Source organism: Erithacus rubecula, assembly GCF_903797595.1.
Source record: "Erithacus rubecula genome assembly, chromosome: 27".
NCBI classification, from domain to species: Eukaryota; Metazoa; Chordata; class Aves; order Passeriformes; family Muscicapidae; genus Erithacus; species Erithacus rubecula.
In genome coordinates this window covers 1,533,816-1,545,290 of record NC_136679.1, presented here as the reverse complement: position 1 = coordinate 1,545,290, position 11,475 = coordinate 1,533,816, and the positions used below count along the sequence as shown (strand labels likewise).

Genomic DNA, 11,475 nt, shown 5'->3' with positions numbered 1-11,475 from the left:
AGGGTCAAAAGGGGGATCAGCCCCCCCAAACACTCTCCAGCCTCTGTACAGCCGTTTATTGCGGGCGGGGGGCTCTGCTCGCTTGGGGCCGGGGGGCAGCAGCCAGGGGGGGGCCCAGACCCCGCCAGCGCCCGGGGGTCCCATCCCCAGCTCCTGCAGCCGGGGGGGCACGAAGCCCGTGGGGAGGGGGCGGCCGTGGCCGGGGGTCCCGACGTGTCCCGGCGTGGCCCAGCATGGCGCGGCACACGGCACATGGCGCACGGCACATGGCACACGGCAGACGAAGCGCAGGCAGCGGGCGGGGGGCAGCCGGGGGGCACAGGCGAAGCTGCGGGGGCCGGGGGGGCCGGGGGGCCGGTGCCCGGTGCCCGGTGGCAGCTAACTGGTGCCCAGCGGGAAGGTGGGCGAGTGGCGCTCGGTGCCGATGGGACGCGAGGGCACCTCGGCGAAGCCGACGTGTCGCCGCTCTGGGGACAGAAACGGGGCGTCAGCAGCGGGCGTGGTGGCGCTGGGGACTGCAGGGAGAGCAGGTGCGGGGGTGGCACCCCACGTACCCCCGGTGCCACCGTCCTGCTCCTGCCCCGGCTCCTCCTCGTCACCCTCCGCTCCCTCGGGGTCCTCGGGGATCTCTGACACCGTCAGCGACTTCAGGTCCTCCTCGCGCTCGTCGATGCCGCCGGCAAAGGACACCTTCTGCCCGCCTGTAGGGGCCGGCACGGTGGCCCCAGGGACCCACAGCGTGAGGTGACACGGCTGAGGGACGGGGGGACGCGGCCCCCAGCCCTGGTGCCCGCCCGGCACCCCCAGGCGAGGAGATGCAGCGGGCGAGTGAGCAGCCACATCCCTCGCTGTCCCTGTGTCCCCATCATCCTCATCCTCCCGCTGTCCCAATCCTCCCATCATCCCTTATCCTTACCCCTCACCATCCGCATCCCTCCACCACCCCGTCCCCTCAGTGTCCCCATCCTCCTGTCACCCCTGTCACCGCCATCACCTCCACTACATCTGTCCTCCTGCCACCCCTCTGCCTCCCCACATTCCGGCTGTCCCCATCCCCCCGCCATCCCTGTCCCCTCGTCACCTCCATCCCTCCGCCATCCCTGTCCCCTTCATCCCCATCCCTCCGCCACCCCCGTTACCTTTCCGCTTGTGCGCCTTGAGCCCGGCGGGGAAGTAGCTGCGCTCGGCTCTGCCCTGGCTCCCCGGGGCTGCCCGGGCGGGGGTCGATGAGGCCGGGGCACCGCGAGGCACGCGCGGCACCGGGGCACCGGGCAGTGCCGCGTCACTCAGCGGCCGGGGGTCCGGCTGGCGTCACCCGGCCCCGCGGGGGACGGGGACAAAGCCCGGCGGGGGAATGTGGTGGCCTCGCCGGCGGGGACAAGAAGCACCGGCAGCAGGGACAGGCAGCAGCCAGTCCGTGTCCCAACCCTGTCCCCGACGGCTGTAGGGGATGATGGCCCCCGTCTCCATCGCCCCGTGTCCCCCAGGCTCCAGCAATCCTGTCCCCATATACCCTGGGCTTCTGGTCCCCGTGTCCCCACATCTCCTTGTCCCCTGGGCTCTGGCAGGCCCATGTCCCCACATCACAGATTCCAGCAGCCCCATCCCCACACCCCTCGTGCTCCAGAACGCCCCTCCCCATGTCCCTCTGTCCCCCAGGCTCTGGCATCCATGTCCCCGCATCCCCAGGGCTCCGGCAGCCCCATCCCCACGTCCCCCGTCCCCTCACCAGACTCCAGGGCACTGTCGGGGTCGCAGCCGTCATCGGGCTCCCCGTCGGAGCTGTCACCCCCGCCCATGCCGCTCTCCAGGTGGGACTGCACGATGCGCTGCACCGCTGGGGAGACGCGGTGTCACTGGGAGCACTGGGAGCACTGGGAGCACTGGGAGCACTGGTGTCCCCCCGTTCCCCCCGCGGGCGGTACCTTTGAGCGAGGGCGGGGTGTAGGCACACGGGTTGGTCCTCTTTGGTTTGAGCAGGCAGCCCTCGCCCGAGCGCTGCGGGGAGAGAGGAGTCGGGATTGGGGGGCCTGGGGGTCGCCACAGCCCCGGGAGAGCCGGGAACCCCCCCGGGGAGGTGGGGAGGGGCTGTGATGGAGGTGTCGCGATGGGGACACAAGGCTGGAACTCATCCCTCCCCAGCAATGAGGATCCCGCTAAGAGGAAGTGGCACTGGGGACACCGTGATGGGACCTTGCCATGGAGACCCTGCGCTGGGGACCCTGAGGTGGGGACCTTGTATTGGGGGTGAGGTACTGGGGACACCATCCTGGGGACCCCGCTATGAGGGTCCTGTGTTGGGGACCCCCATTATGGGGACCTGTCATTGGAGTCCCCACGATGGGGACATTGCCTTGGGGACGTGTTTTTGGAGTGCCCCTGATGGTGACCCTGTTATGGAGACCTTGTGTTTGGGACCCCACGACAGGGACCCCACCACGGGGATGTGGCACTGGGGACACGGTACTGGGGACACTGTGGGGGTGACCCCGCGGCGGTCACGCGCTGGTTTGCACCGCGGCCGAACTCCAGAGCCTGGCTCTGCTCCATGTCCCCATCCCGCGTCCCCGTCCCTGCCGCTGGCGCCGTGTGCCCGATAAGCTCCAGGCGCCGGGGCTGGGCCCCGATAACGCCCCCCGGGGGACATGGGGTGGGGGAGCGGGGCTGTGTCGGGGGTCCCGGTGCCCACTCACCTGGTAGGGCAGGTTCTCGTCCTCTGTGTCAGCGGCGCCAGGGAGAGAAAAGTGAGCGGGCACGGGTATTCAGTGGAGCCGGGCAGGGCCGTGCCCACCCTCGGACCCCTTCCAGGGGTTACCCTGTGCCCCCCCGCGTCCCCTCCCTGCCACCCCCTTCCGAATGTGACACCCCGTCCCCTCCTTGCCGCTGTCTCCCGTCCCAGACATCCCATTCCACAGGTGACATTACATCCCACCCCCCACCACGTCCCCTCCGTGCCACCATGTCCCCCCCCCGAACATGCCACACCGTGCATGACAGACACCGTGTCCCATCCCCGCCACCGCCTCCCGTCCCGGGACCAGGCGTCCCCTGCCCCGTGTCCCACCCCGCTCACCTGGGGAGGAGTGTTCGGACAGCTGGAAGAGCATGGCCGGCGTGGGCCTCCGCCGGCGGATCTGGGGCACAGCGGGGTGTCACCGGCTGGGGACGCCCCGGGTCCCCTGTGCCCTGCCCTGCGCCCCAGGGACAGGTGTCTGCACGTATGTGAGCGTGTGTGCGCGCCTGTGGGAGCAGGGCCACGGACCCACCCGACACGGAGTCCCCGGGGTGTCCCCAGTGTGTCCCAGCCCCGTGAGAGCCCCACACCAGCTCCCCCGGGGTGCTCTGGGCCCGGTGTGCGCTGGGGACGATCCCTCGGATCAGGGACAACCGGTGGGGGTGGCTGCACCGACTCCCAGCGTGTCCTGTCGCCTTCATCCCATCCCTGTCCTCATCCTGTGTCTCTGTCTCATCCCTTCCCTGCTCTCCTATGCCATCCCTGTCCTGTCCCTGTCCCTTCCCTGTCCCCCTGGTACAACTCTCCCTGCGCGGGACCGCAGCTCCCACGGGGACCTTGGAGCTCTCTCGTCCCGTCCCCGTCTCTCCCCCATCCTGTCCCTTTCTGTGTCCCCACGCAGTCCCGTCCGGTCTGCCCGTCCCATGCCCTGCCCACTTCGGTCCCCCTTGTCCTGCTTTGCCTGTCCCATCCTCTCCCTCCTGTCCCTTCTGTCCCTTCCGATCTCCCCCCGGACCTATCCCCTCCCTCCTTCTGTCCCCTCCCACCCCATCCCTGTTGTCCCATCCCATCTGTCCCAACGCATCCCCCCGGTCCACTCCGTCCCTTCCACCCCCTGCCTTGTCCCATCTGTCCCCTCCGATCGCCCTTGTCCTGTTCTGCCGGTCCCATCCTGATCTTCCTGTCCCCTCCGATCCCCCCTGTCCCATCCCCTGCCTTGTCTCCTGTCCCCTCCGATCCCCCTTGTCCAGCTCTTCTGTCCCACCCGTCCCTCCCGTCCCTCCAATCCCCCTTGTCCCATCCCGTCCCTCCTGCCCCGCTCTGTCCCCATCCCGTCCCCACTGTCCCCGTCCTTCCCCGCCTCCCTCCAGCACCCCGGGGCTCTCCCGTGTCCCCCTCCCGTCCCACACGGTCATTCCGGGGGTCCCTCCTTGCCCCGAGGTCACCGGCAGCGCTTTGCCCTGGGAGGGAGGAGGGACCCCGGGGTGTCCCCGCTCCCCGCTCCCTCTCCCCTCTCCCCCCTCACCATCTCGACGGCGCGGGGGTCCAGGTTGCTGGGGGGGGCCGGCACGGAGAACTGGATCTTCTTGCGCTCCTTGGGGTCCATGGCCTTGGCCGGGAGTCACCGGAGCCGGGGGGGTCTCTGGCACCGGTACCGAGCGGAGTTCGGTGGCACCCGGGGCTCGGTACGGCGAGGAATGAGAGTGGCGGGAGGTGGGGAAGGCAGAGCCGGTGAGGAGGAGGAGGAGGAGGAGGAAGGAGAGGGAGGGAGGACACGTCTTCCTACCAGGCGCTGAATTATTCATCCCCCCCTCCCCGGGCAGGGGGGCTGAGACCGCGGTAATGAGCCCTTGGGGAGCCCCCGGGGGGTTCAGCCAACCTGTGGGGGGTCCTTAACCCCTTCCCTGCCATGGGGGACCCCACCAGCAGTGCCGGTTGGGATGCGACAGGGACAGGTGGCTCCATGTGTGTCCCTGTCCCTTACGCCTGAGTCTCCCCAGAGGTTGGGGGACAGGGGCACAGCTGCTCCCACCCCTGTGTGGGCAGCGACAAAATTCCCTCCACCCGGCTACTCTGCCTCATGGGGACACCACTCTGGGGATACGTACAGGGGTCATCCGTGGGGACATGGGAATCCCAAAATATCCCATGGCCGGAGTGCCGGGGGTCCCCCCACCCCCAGCTGCAGCCCCCGGGGTATCGAGGTGTCTTCACCCAGGGCTGTGCCCACCTGCCCTGGCTCTTCCCCAGCTTTTGGAGATTTTCCCCATAGAAAATCCCACGGGACGCAAAATTTTCCCCCTGGGGAAGCGGAGGCTCATCCCTAAGGGCAACGCTCGGGATCAGAGCTGCACATTCCAGGCAGGGAGCGGGGGACATCGAGGGCACTTTTCCTGGCCCCACCGAAAGGGCACAACCAGAGGGTCCCCACGCAGGGGGACAGCGGGGTCCCCAGCAGCCGGAGCGGTGGCTCGTCCTCTCCTGGGATGTCCCGGGGCGGTGTCGGTGGAAGCCGCCTCCGAGCAGGAACGAGGAAGGGGGAGCTGGGAACTGGCTCCGTCCCCCGGATCTCCCGGTGCTCCAACGGCTGCGGGTGGCCGTGGGCCAGCAGCCACCGCTCCAGCAAAATATTTACCCGAGTGGCACCGAGCCATGGACCAGCCTCCCGCCCGCCCGGCACCACGCGGCAAAGCTCGGCAAAACACGGCGCAGCCCAGCTCTGGGTGGCAAATCTTGGCTCTGGGTGGCAAATCTCGGCTCTGGGTGGCAAAGCCCAGTTCTAGGTGACAAAGTCCAGCTCTGGGCGACAAATCTTGGATCTGCGTGACAAGCCTTGGCTCTGTGTGACAAAACCTGGCTCTGGGTGACAAACTTGTCCCTGTGGCACGACGCAGTGACCAACCGGGTGGGGATAAACCAGAGACAGGCGCCAGCAGAGCCCAGTGTCTTCATGGAGACCAAAACCTTGGGACAAGGTGAGGGGTCCCTGGGTCACCCTGTACCTGGGCTGGCCCTGTGCCGGTGTCCCCGCGCCAGCCTCTGAGCACCGTCCCCATCCCGGGACCGGAGTCGTTATGGCAACAGGTTCCCGGGCTCCATCCCGCTGCTGTTCCCGCTTCTCCCACCCACGAAGACGCCGTGTGAGGGGGTGGCCGGGCCCCCTCCCCTCCCTGCGCTGCGGCAGCGCCAGCACCCGCAGCCCCCCGGGATCGGCACGCGCCGCCCGCGCCCGCGCCCACGCACCGTCACCCGCGGGTGGCACCTGCGGAGTGGCACGGGGAGGATGGGGGGGGCCCGGAACACGGGGGGCACCTTCCAGGCACACGTGTGGCACACATGGCCCCTCTCGTCGCCGGGACGGCACCGTGGGCACCCCCGTGCCGTGCCCGTCCCCGTGCCGTGCCCGTCCCCGTGCCCGTGCCGCGGTGCCGCGGGGGCTGCAGCTCCGCGCAGCAGCGAATCCTCCCGCAGAGAGAGAGTAAAAATAGCAGCAGGTTGAGGGAAGAAGAGCTCGCCCCCCGCCAGCGGGCACCGGCGAGGAGCCGGAGCCTGCACCCACCGTGGAACCGGTGTCATGGGGGCAGAGGGTGTGGGGATGGAGCGTGGTGGGGACAAGATGGGGACAGAGCGTTGCGGTGGTGGGGAACACCAGGGACGGAGCGTGGTGGGGACAGGGTGCCACGGGGACAGGGTGCCTTGGGGATGGAGCACCGCGGGGTCACGGCGTGCTGGGGGTGGAACATAGTGGCCAGCAGGGTCCTGTGGGGACGAAGTGTCGCAGGGTTGGAGCATGGTGGGGACAGGACGTGCTGGGGTTGGAGCACGGTGGGGACAGGGTCCCATGAAGATGAAGTGCCCCAGGGATGGATCATGCAGGGACAGGGTGTGCTGGGGATGGAACATCGTGCTCAGCAGGGTCCCAAAAGGATGAAGTGCCCCATGGATGGATCATGGTGGTGACACGGTGTGCTGGGGATGGAGCACGGTGGGGACACGGTGTGCTGGGGATGGAGCACGGTGGGGACAGGGTTCCAAGAGGATAAAATGTCTCATGGATGGAGCACGGTGGGGACAGGGTGTGCTGGACACAGTGTTGTGGCCAATGGGGGTATCAGGGATTGTGGGGACAGGGTGCCACGGGGACAGCACCTTACTGCGACAGGACACCGTAAGGACAGGGCCTTGCGGGGACAGCGCATCGCGGGGACAAACAAACCGGGACGAACGCACGAATCCAGGGTGAGTGTCAGGGGGCGTGGCCTGTGCACTGAGGGGGCGTGGCCACTGGATGGGCGGGGGTCGGGTCGGGGGTACCGGGACCCCCCGTCAGTGCTCCTCACCCCGGTATCCCCCTCCGGATCCCCCGCCCGGCCCTGCGGGGGTGCCCCTCACCCCACTCCCGTGTGTCCCCCTGGGCTGAGCCCCCCGGGCACCCTCCGCACCCCAAGACCCCCCGTGGGGGCAGCCGCCCCCCAGGAGTTGCAGCGGGGGCGGCGGGTGGGTGCCGGTGCTCCCTTGGGTGCAGAGGAGATGCCGGGAGTGGGAACACGCGTGGGAGTAGAACTCGCGTGGGAGCCCGAGGGGGCGGTGGGAGGGGGGAGTGCAGGGGGCTTAACCCTTTCGCTGCTGGGAACACCCCCAGCCACCATCCTGGGGGGAAGGGGGCTTGGGAGAGACCCTTCCTAAGTGGGGCTTCATGGGGGGCTGGGGAAGGGGCACCCACTGCCCTACCCAGGTACAGGGCAACACTGGGGAGTGCGACGGGGAAACTGAGGCACTGACCAGCGCTGGCAGGACTGGGGGGCTGCACCCCTATAACCCACCGCGATCGGGGGGCTCCAGTCCCCTGTCTTTAGCATGATGTGGGGCGGTCTGCAGCCCCCTACCCACGGAAAAATGCGGGGACTCCAAAGCTGGAGGGGCTGTGTCCGTGCATTCCCGGCAGGATGGGGGTCTGTGTCCCTACATTCCCGGCAGGATGGGGGTCTGTGTCCCTACATTCCCGGCAGGATGGGGGGCTGTATCCCCACATTCCCGACAGGATGGGGGGCTGTGTCCCCACATTCCCGGCACGATGTGCCGTTGTGTCCCCACATTCCAGACAGGATGGGTGGCTGTGTCCCCACATTCCCGGCAGGATGGGGGGCTGTGTCCCCACATTCCCAGCAGGATGGGGGGCTGTGTCCCTACATTCCCGGCAGGATGGGGGGCTGTGTCCCCACATTTCCGAAAGGATGTACCGTTGTGTCCCCACATTCCCGGCAGGACGGGCCGTTGTGTCCCCAAACCCGGCAGGACAGGCCGTTGTGTCCCCAAACCTGGCAGAACAGGCGCGGCCGCGTCCCCATCACGACGAGGAGGAGTCACACCCCTGAACCCTCAGCAGGGTGGGCAGGGGGCTGCATCCCCCCGGCCCCTCTGGGGCCGTGCCCGGTCCCGGTGCCATCGGTGCCCTCAGCAGCCCCGTGTGCCCGCCGGCGCCGCGGATGTCACGCAGATGTCACTGCCGCCGTTGGCACGGCCGGGCTGGCACGGCCACCCGGGGCTGGCACGGCCCCGCGGGCCGGGCAGCGGCTCAAGGGCTTTGGCACAGAGTGGCCGGAGCGGAGCCGCGGCTGGAGCCGCCCTGGTTGGCGGCCACCGGCCACCGGCCACCGGCCCGAGGGGTGGGATTTGGGCTGGGGGCACTGGGGGGTCCTGGGGGATGAGATCCCCCCCAAAACAGGGGCTGTGCTGGTTTGGGGGGTTCATGAACACAGTGCCAAGGTGTGCCTGGCCCAGGAGAGGCTGAACGGGTAAAATGGAAATGGAACTTTGTGGGGGAATACGGGGGGCGATAAAGGGGGAATGGGGGCGTGGGGCAAGTCTGGGGGGTTCCAGGAGGGAAGGGGTGAAGGGGGACATCACGTGCCTCAGTTTACCCACTTGTGGCACGTGCTCTCTACAGCCTGAAGCCCCACCTGCCCCCTTCCCTGCGGAGTGGGACCCCAAAACTCATCCTGGTGCCCCCACGGAGCCCTGCCAGGGTGGGCTGAAGAGGGGGGGGCTCCCAGCCCCGCTCCCCTCAGCCCATCGTTGACCCCCCCCCCCCGGGGGGTCCCGGCCGCCAGCACAGACCAGTTTGCTGCCTCCATTCCCAGAAGAAAGAATAAAGTTAAAACATCTGTTAATTTATAAACCAATTTAACCATGACTGGTTAATAAATAGCTTCCAGCTGGCACCCCCACCCCGCGCCGGGCAAGGGGGGCCGGGAGGGCACAGCCGGGCTCGCCACTCCAGCGCAGCCCCCCGGGGTCAGTGTCACTTTGTCCCCGTGGGGGTGTGGGGGTGTCCCCGGGGACTCAAAGGGAGATCCCGGTGCCTGCGGGGAGGGGGCACGGCCGCGGTGCGGGGCTCAGGGGGATCCCAGAGGGACGGAGGGGACAGCGTGGTGACCACGGGGGGGGGGGGGGGTCTGGTGGTGCAGGGGGGGTCGGGGATGCGGGGACACGGTGGGGGCGGGGGTTCCCTGCTGCCGGGGGGGGTGTTTGGGTAGGGGAGGAGGGAAGAAGGAAGGAGGAGTCTGGGGGTGTGTGTGGATGTGCGTGTGCGCCAGGGATGGGCACGTGTGTGCTCGTGTGTGTGTGCCAGGGCTGTGCACATCTGCACGCGTGTGCCAGGGATGTTCATGCGTGTGCGTCCGTGTGTGTGCCACCCAAACCCCCCCACCCCAGCGGGGCCGTGTGGGGACACCCCATCTCTCTGCTGTCCCCACAGATCCGTGAGCTGGTGAGGTGTCCCTGCGCCTGTGGAGCACCATCCTCGCTGGACACGGATCCAGGATGGAAAACAACCTGGCCCCGGCACAGGGGGGGTCCCCATTCCTGCCCCACACCCCCTCTCTGGAGGCTGTGGGTGGAGGTGCAAGGGCGTGAGCCCCTCGCCGGCCGCGGCGCCCCGACACGTGTCACAATAGTAATGTAATTTGTCCGTTAACAATGGGCAGCTTGAGGTTTATATTTAATTACACCGATCGCACCAACCTGAACTCACCCTTATTCATCAATAATGCATGGGTTTGTGTTTATCGCTGCTTAATTAATCTGTGCTTACGACAATTAAAGGCTCGCAAAATCCCCCAAGGTGGCAGCGGGGAGCGGCTGCGCCGGGCTGGCACGAGCTCGGTGCCGGCGTGGTGGCACTGCCAGCCTGGTCCTGGTGCCAGTATGGTCACCCTGACAGCGTGGTCACTGTGCTGGCACGGTCACAGTGCTGGTGTGGTGGCACTGCCAGCCTGGTCGTGGTGCCAGCATGGTCACCCTGACACCATGGTCACTGTGCTGGTGTGGTGGCAGTGTCAGCCTGGTCGTGGTGCCAATGAGGTCACCCCTGACACCATGGTCACTGTGCTGGTGTGGTGGCAGTGCCAGCCTGGTCGTGGTGCCAGTATGGTCACCCTGACACCATGGTCACTGTGCTGGTGTGGTGGCAGTGCCAGCCTGGTTGTGGTGCCAATGTGGTCACTGTCACGGTGTGGTGGCCATGCTGGCATGTGGTGGCATGTGGTCACTGGGTCAGTGTGGTCATAGTCATGATGCTGGCATGGTCATGGTGCCAGTCTGGTGGCAGTGCTGGCGTGGTCACATTCTGGTGTGGTCACTGTGGCCAGTGAGAGCCAGCCCAGCTGCCAAGCAGGGTGACCCCCCGCCAGGTTCCCCCATCCTTGTGTGCCAGGAGGAACGAGGAAAGACCCCCCCATGCTGGGGTACCACAGTGTGAACCCCCAACCTACCCTCCCTGCCTCAGTTTCCCCACGAGGAAACCACGACATCCATCACCCCTTTCACAACACACACGCCCCTAAACCACCCCAAATCCCTCCTCCCCGGTGCTTTCCCCCAGTTTTTGCCCCTCTGCACGCCCTGACCGCCTGGCAGCGGCCAGCCCGGTGCCCCCCACGCCGTGCCAGGCCAGCTCTGTGCCTTTAAGTGCGGTGGCTGTCCCGGATCAGCCGGAGCGCCTATTAAATTTTTATGCGAAGTGTAAATGGGCCAGGTCTCCAGCTTCCCGCTCCCTCCGAATGATTTATTACTCGCAAATACCACAGAACTAATTAGTATAGTAATTAATTAATACGAATTTGCATATTTGCATGTGCAATTAGTGCAGTGGAGTGATTACTCTGAAAATGAGAAGTTGGGCCTGTCAGATGGGAGTGTGAACTGGAGTGGAAAAGCCTCGTGAAAATGATCCCGGGCGGCGGCGGCGGCGCCGGGCACGAGGCGGCACCGGGCGGGCGGCGGCCCCGGCGAGGCCGTGCACCAGGAATTGGGGGGCTCAGCCCCCGGGACACCCCGTTTCCCCCATCCCACGGCAGCCCCGTGGCTTGGGGACCGCTCCATCCCTCGACCATCTCCATGGCGACTGGCTGTGCCAGGCGCATCGCCATGGCAACGGGCCGGGCCACGCAGCCTCGCCATGGCGACTGTCGTCATCGCGCTCTGTCGCCATGGAGACCCTCCCCATCTCCCCAAATCCACTCCCTGCCCGACCCCTCCGCCTCGGGGTTGGGGTGGGGGTGTTGCTGCTCGGGGTGGGGGTCCCCGAAAGCGCCCGGGAGGAGGGAGGGGGGTCCCCGGTGTCCCCAGGGATTGGAGCACCCCAGGGTGCCCCTGTGCTGGAGCTCTGACAGCAGCACCCGGCTGGACCTGCTCCCAGGGGATGTGACCCGAGACTCCCCAGGATGGGGCTTGGCACCCCC

At 67.4% G+C, this 11,475-nt stretch overlaps 1 protein-coding gene across 1 annotated transcript; it reads right to left on the bottom strand.

Annotated features, from left to right (window-relative positions):
• Positions 1-39: 39 nt before the first annotated feature.
• PPP1R1B (protein phosphatase 1 regulatory inhibitor subunit 1B) lies at positions 40-4,490 on the bottom strand. Its single transcript, XM_079327625.1, has 8 exons — positions 4,260-4,490; positions 3,074-3,134; positions 2,694-2,716; positions 1,926-1,998; positions 1,730-1,837; positions 1,140-1,208; positions 555-701; positions 40-467 (listed from the first exon to the last, which is right to left on the bottom strand). Exons 1-8 carry the CDS (start codon positions 4,338-4,340, stop codon positions 379-381), a joined length of 651 nt encoding a protein of 216 aa, XP_079183751.1. The 5' UTR covers positions 4,341-4,490; the 3' UTR covers positions 40-378.
• Positions 4,491-11,475: the final 6,985 nt, after the last annotated feature.

Bases quoted from the DNA above. Each gene is read 5' to 3' on its own strand.
- PPP1R1B (XM_079327625.1), bottom strand. From the start codon at position 4,340: ATGGACCCCAAGGAGCGCAAGAAGATCCAGTTCTCCGTGCCGGCCCCC. The intron at 3,135-4,259 runs GTGAGGGGGGAG...GCTGTGCCCCAG, and splicing joins ACCCCCGCGCCGTCGAGATG to ATCCGCCGGCGGAGGCCCAC. The intron at 702-1,139 runs GTAACGGGGGTG...CGGCCCCTACAG, and splicing joins CAAGGCGCACAAGCGGAAAG to GCGGGCAGAAGGTGTCCTTT.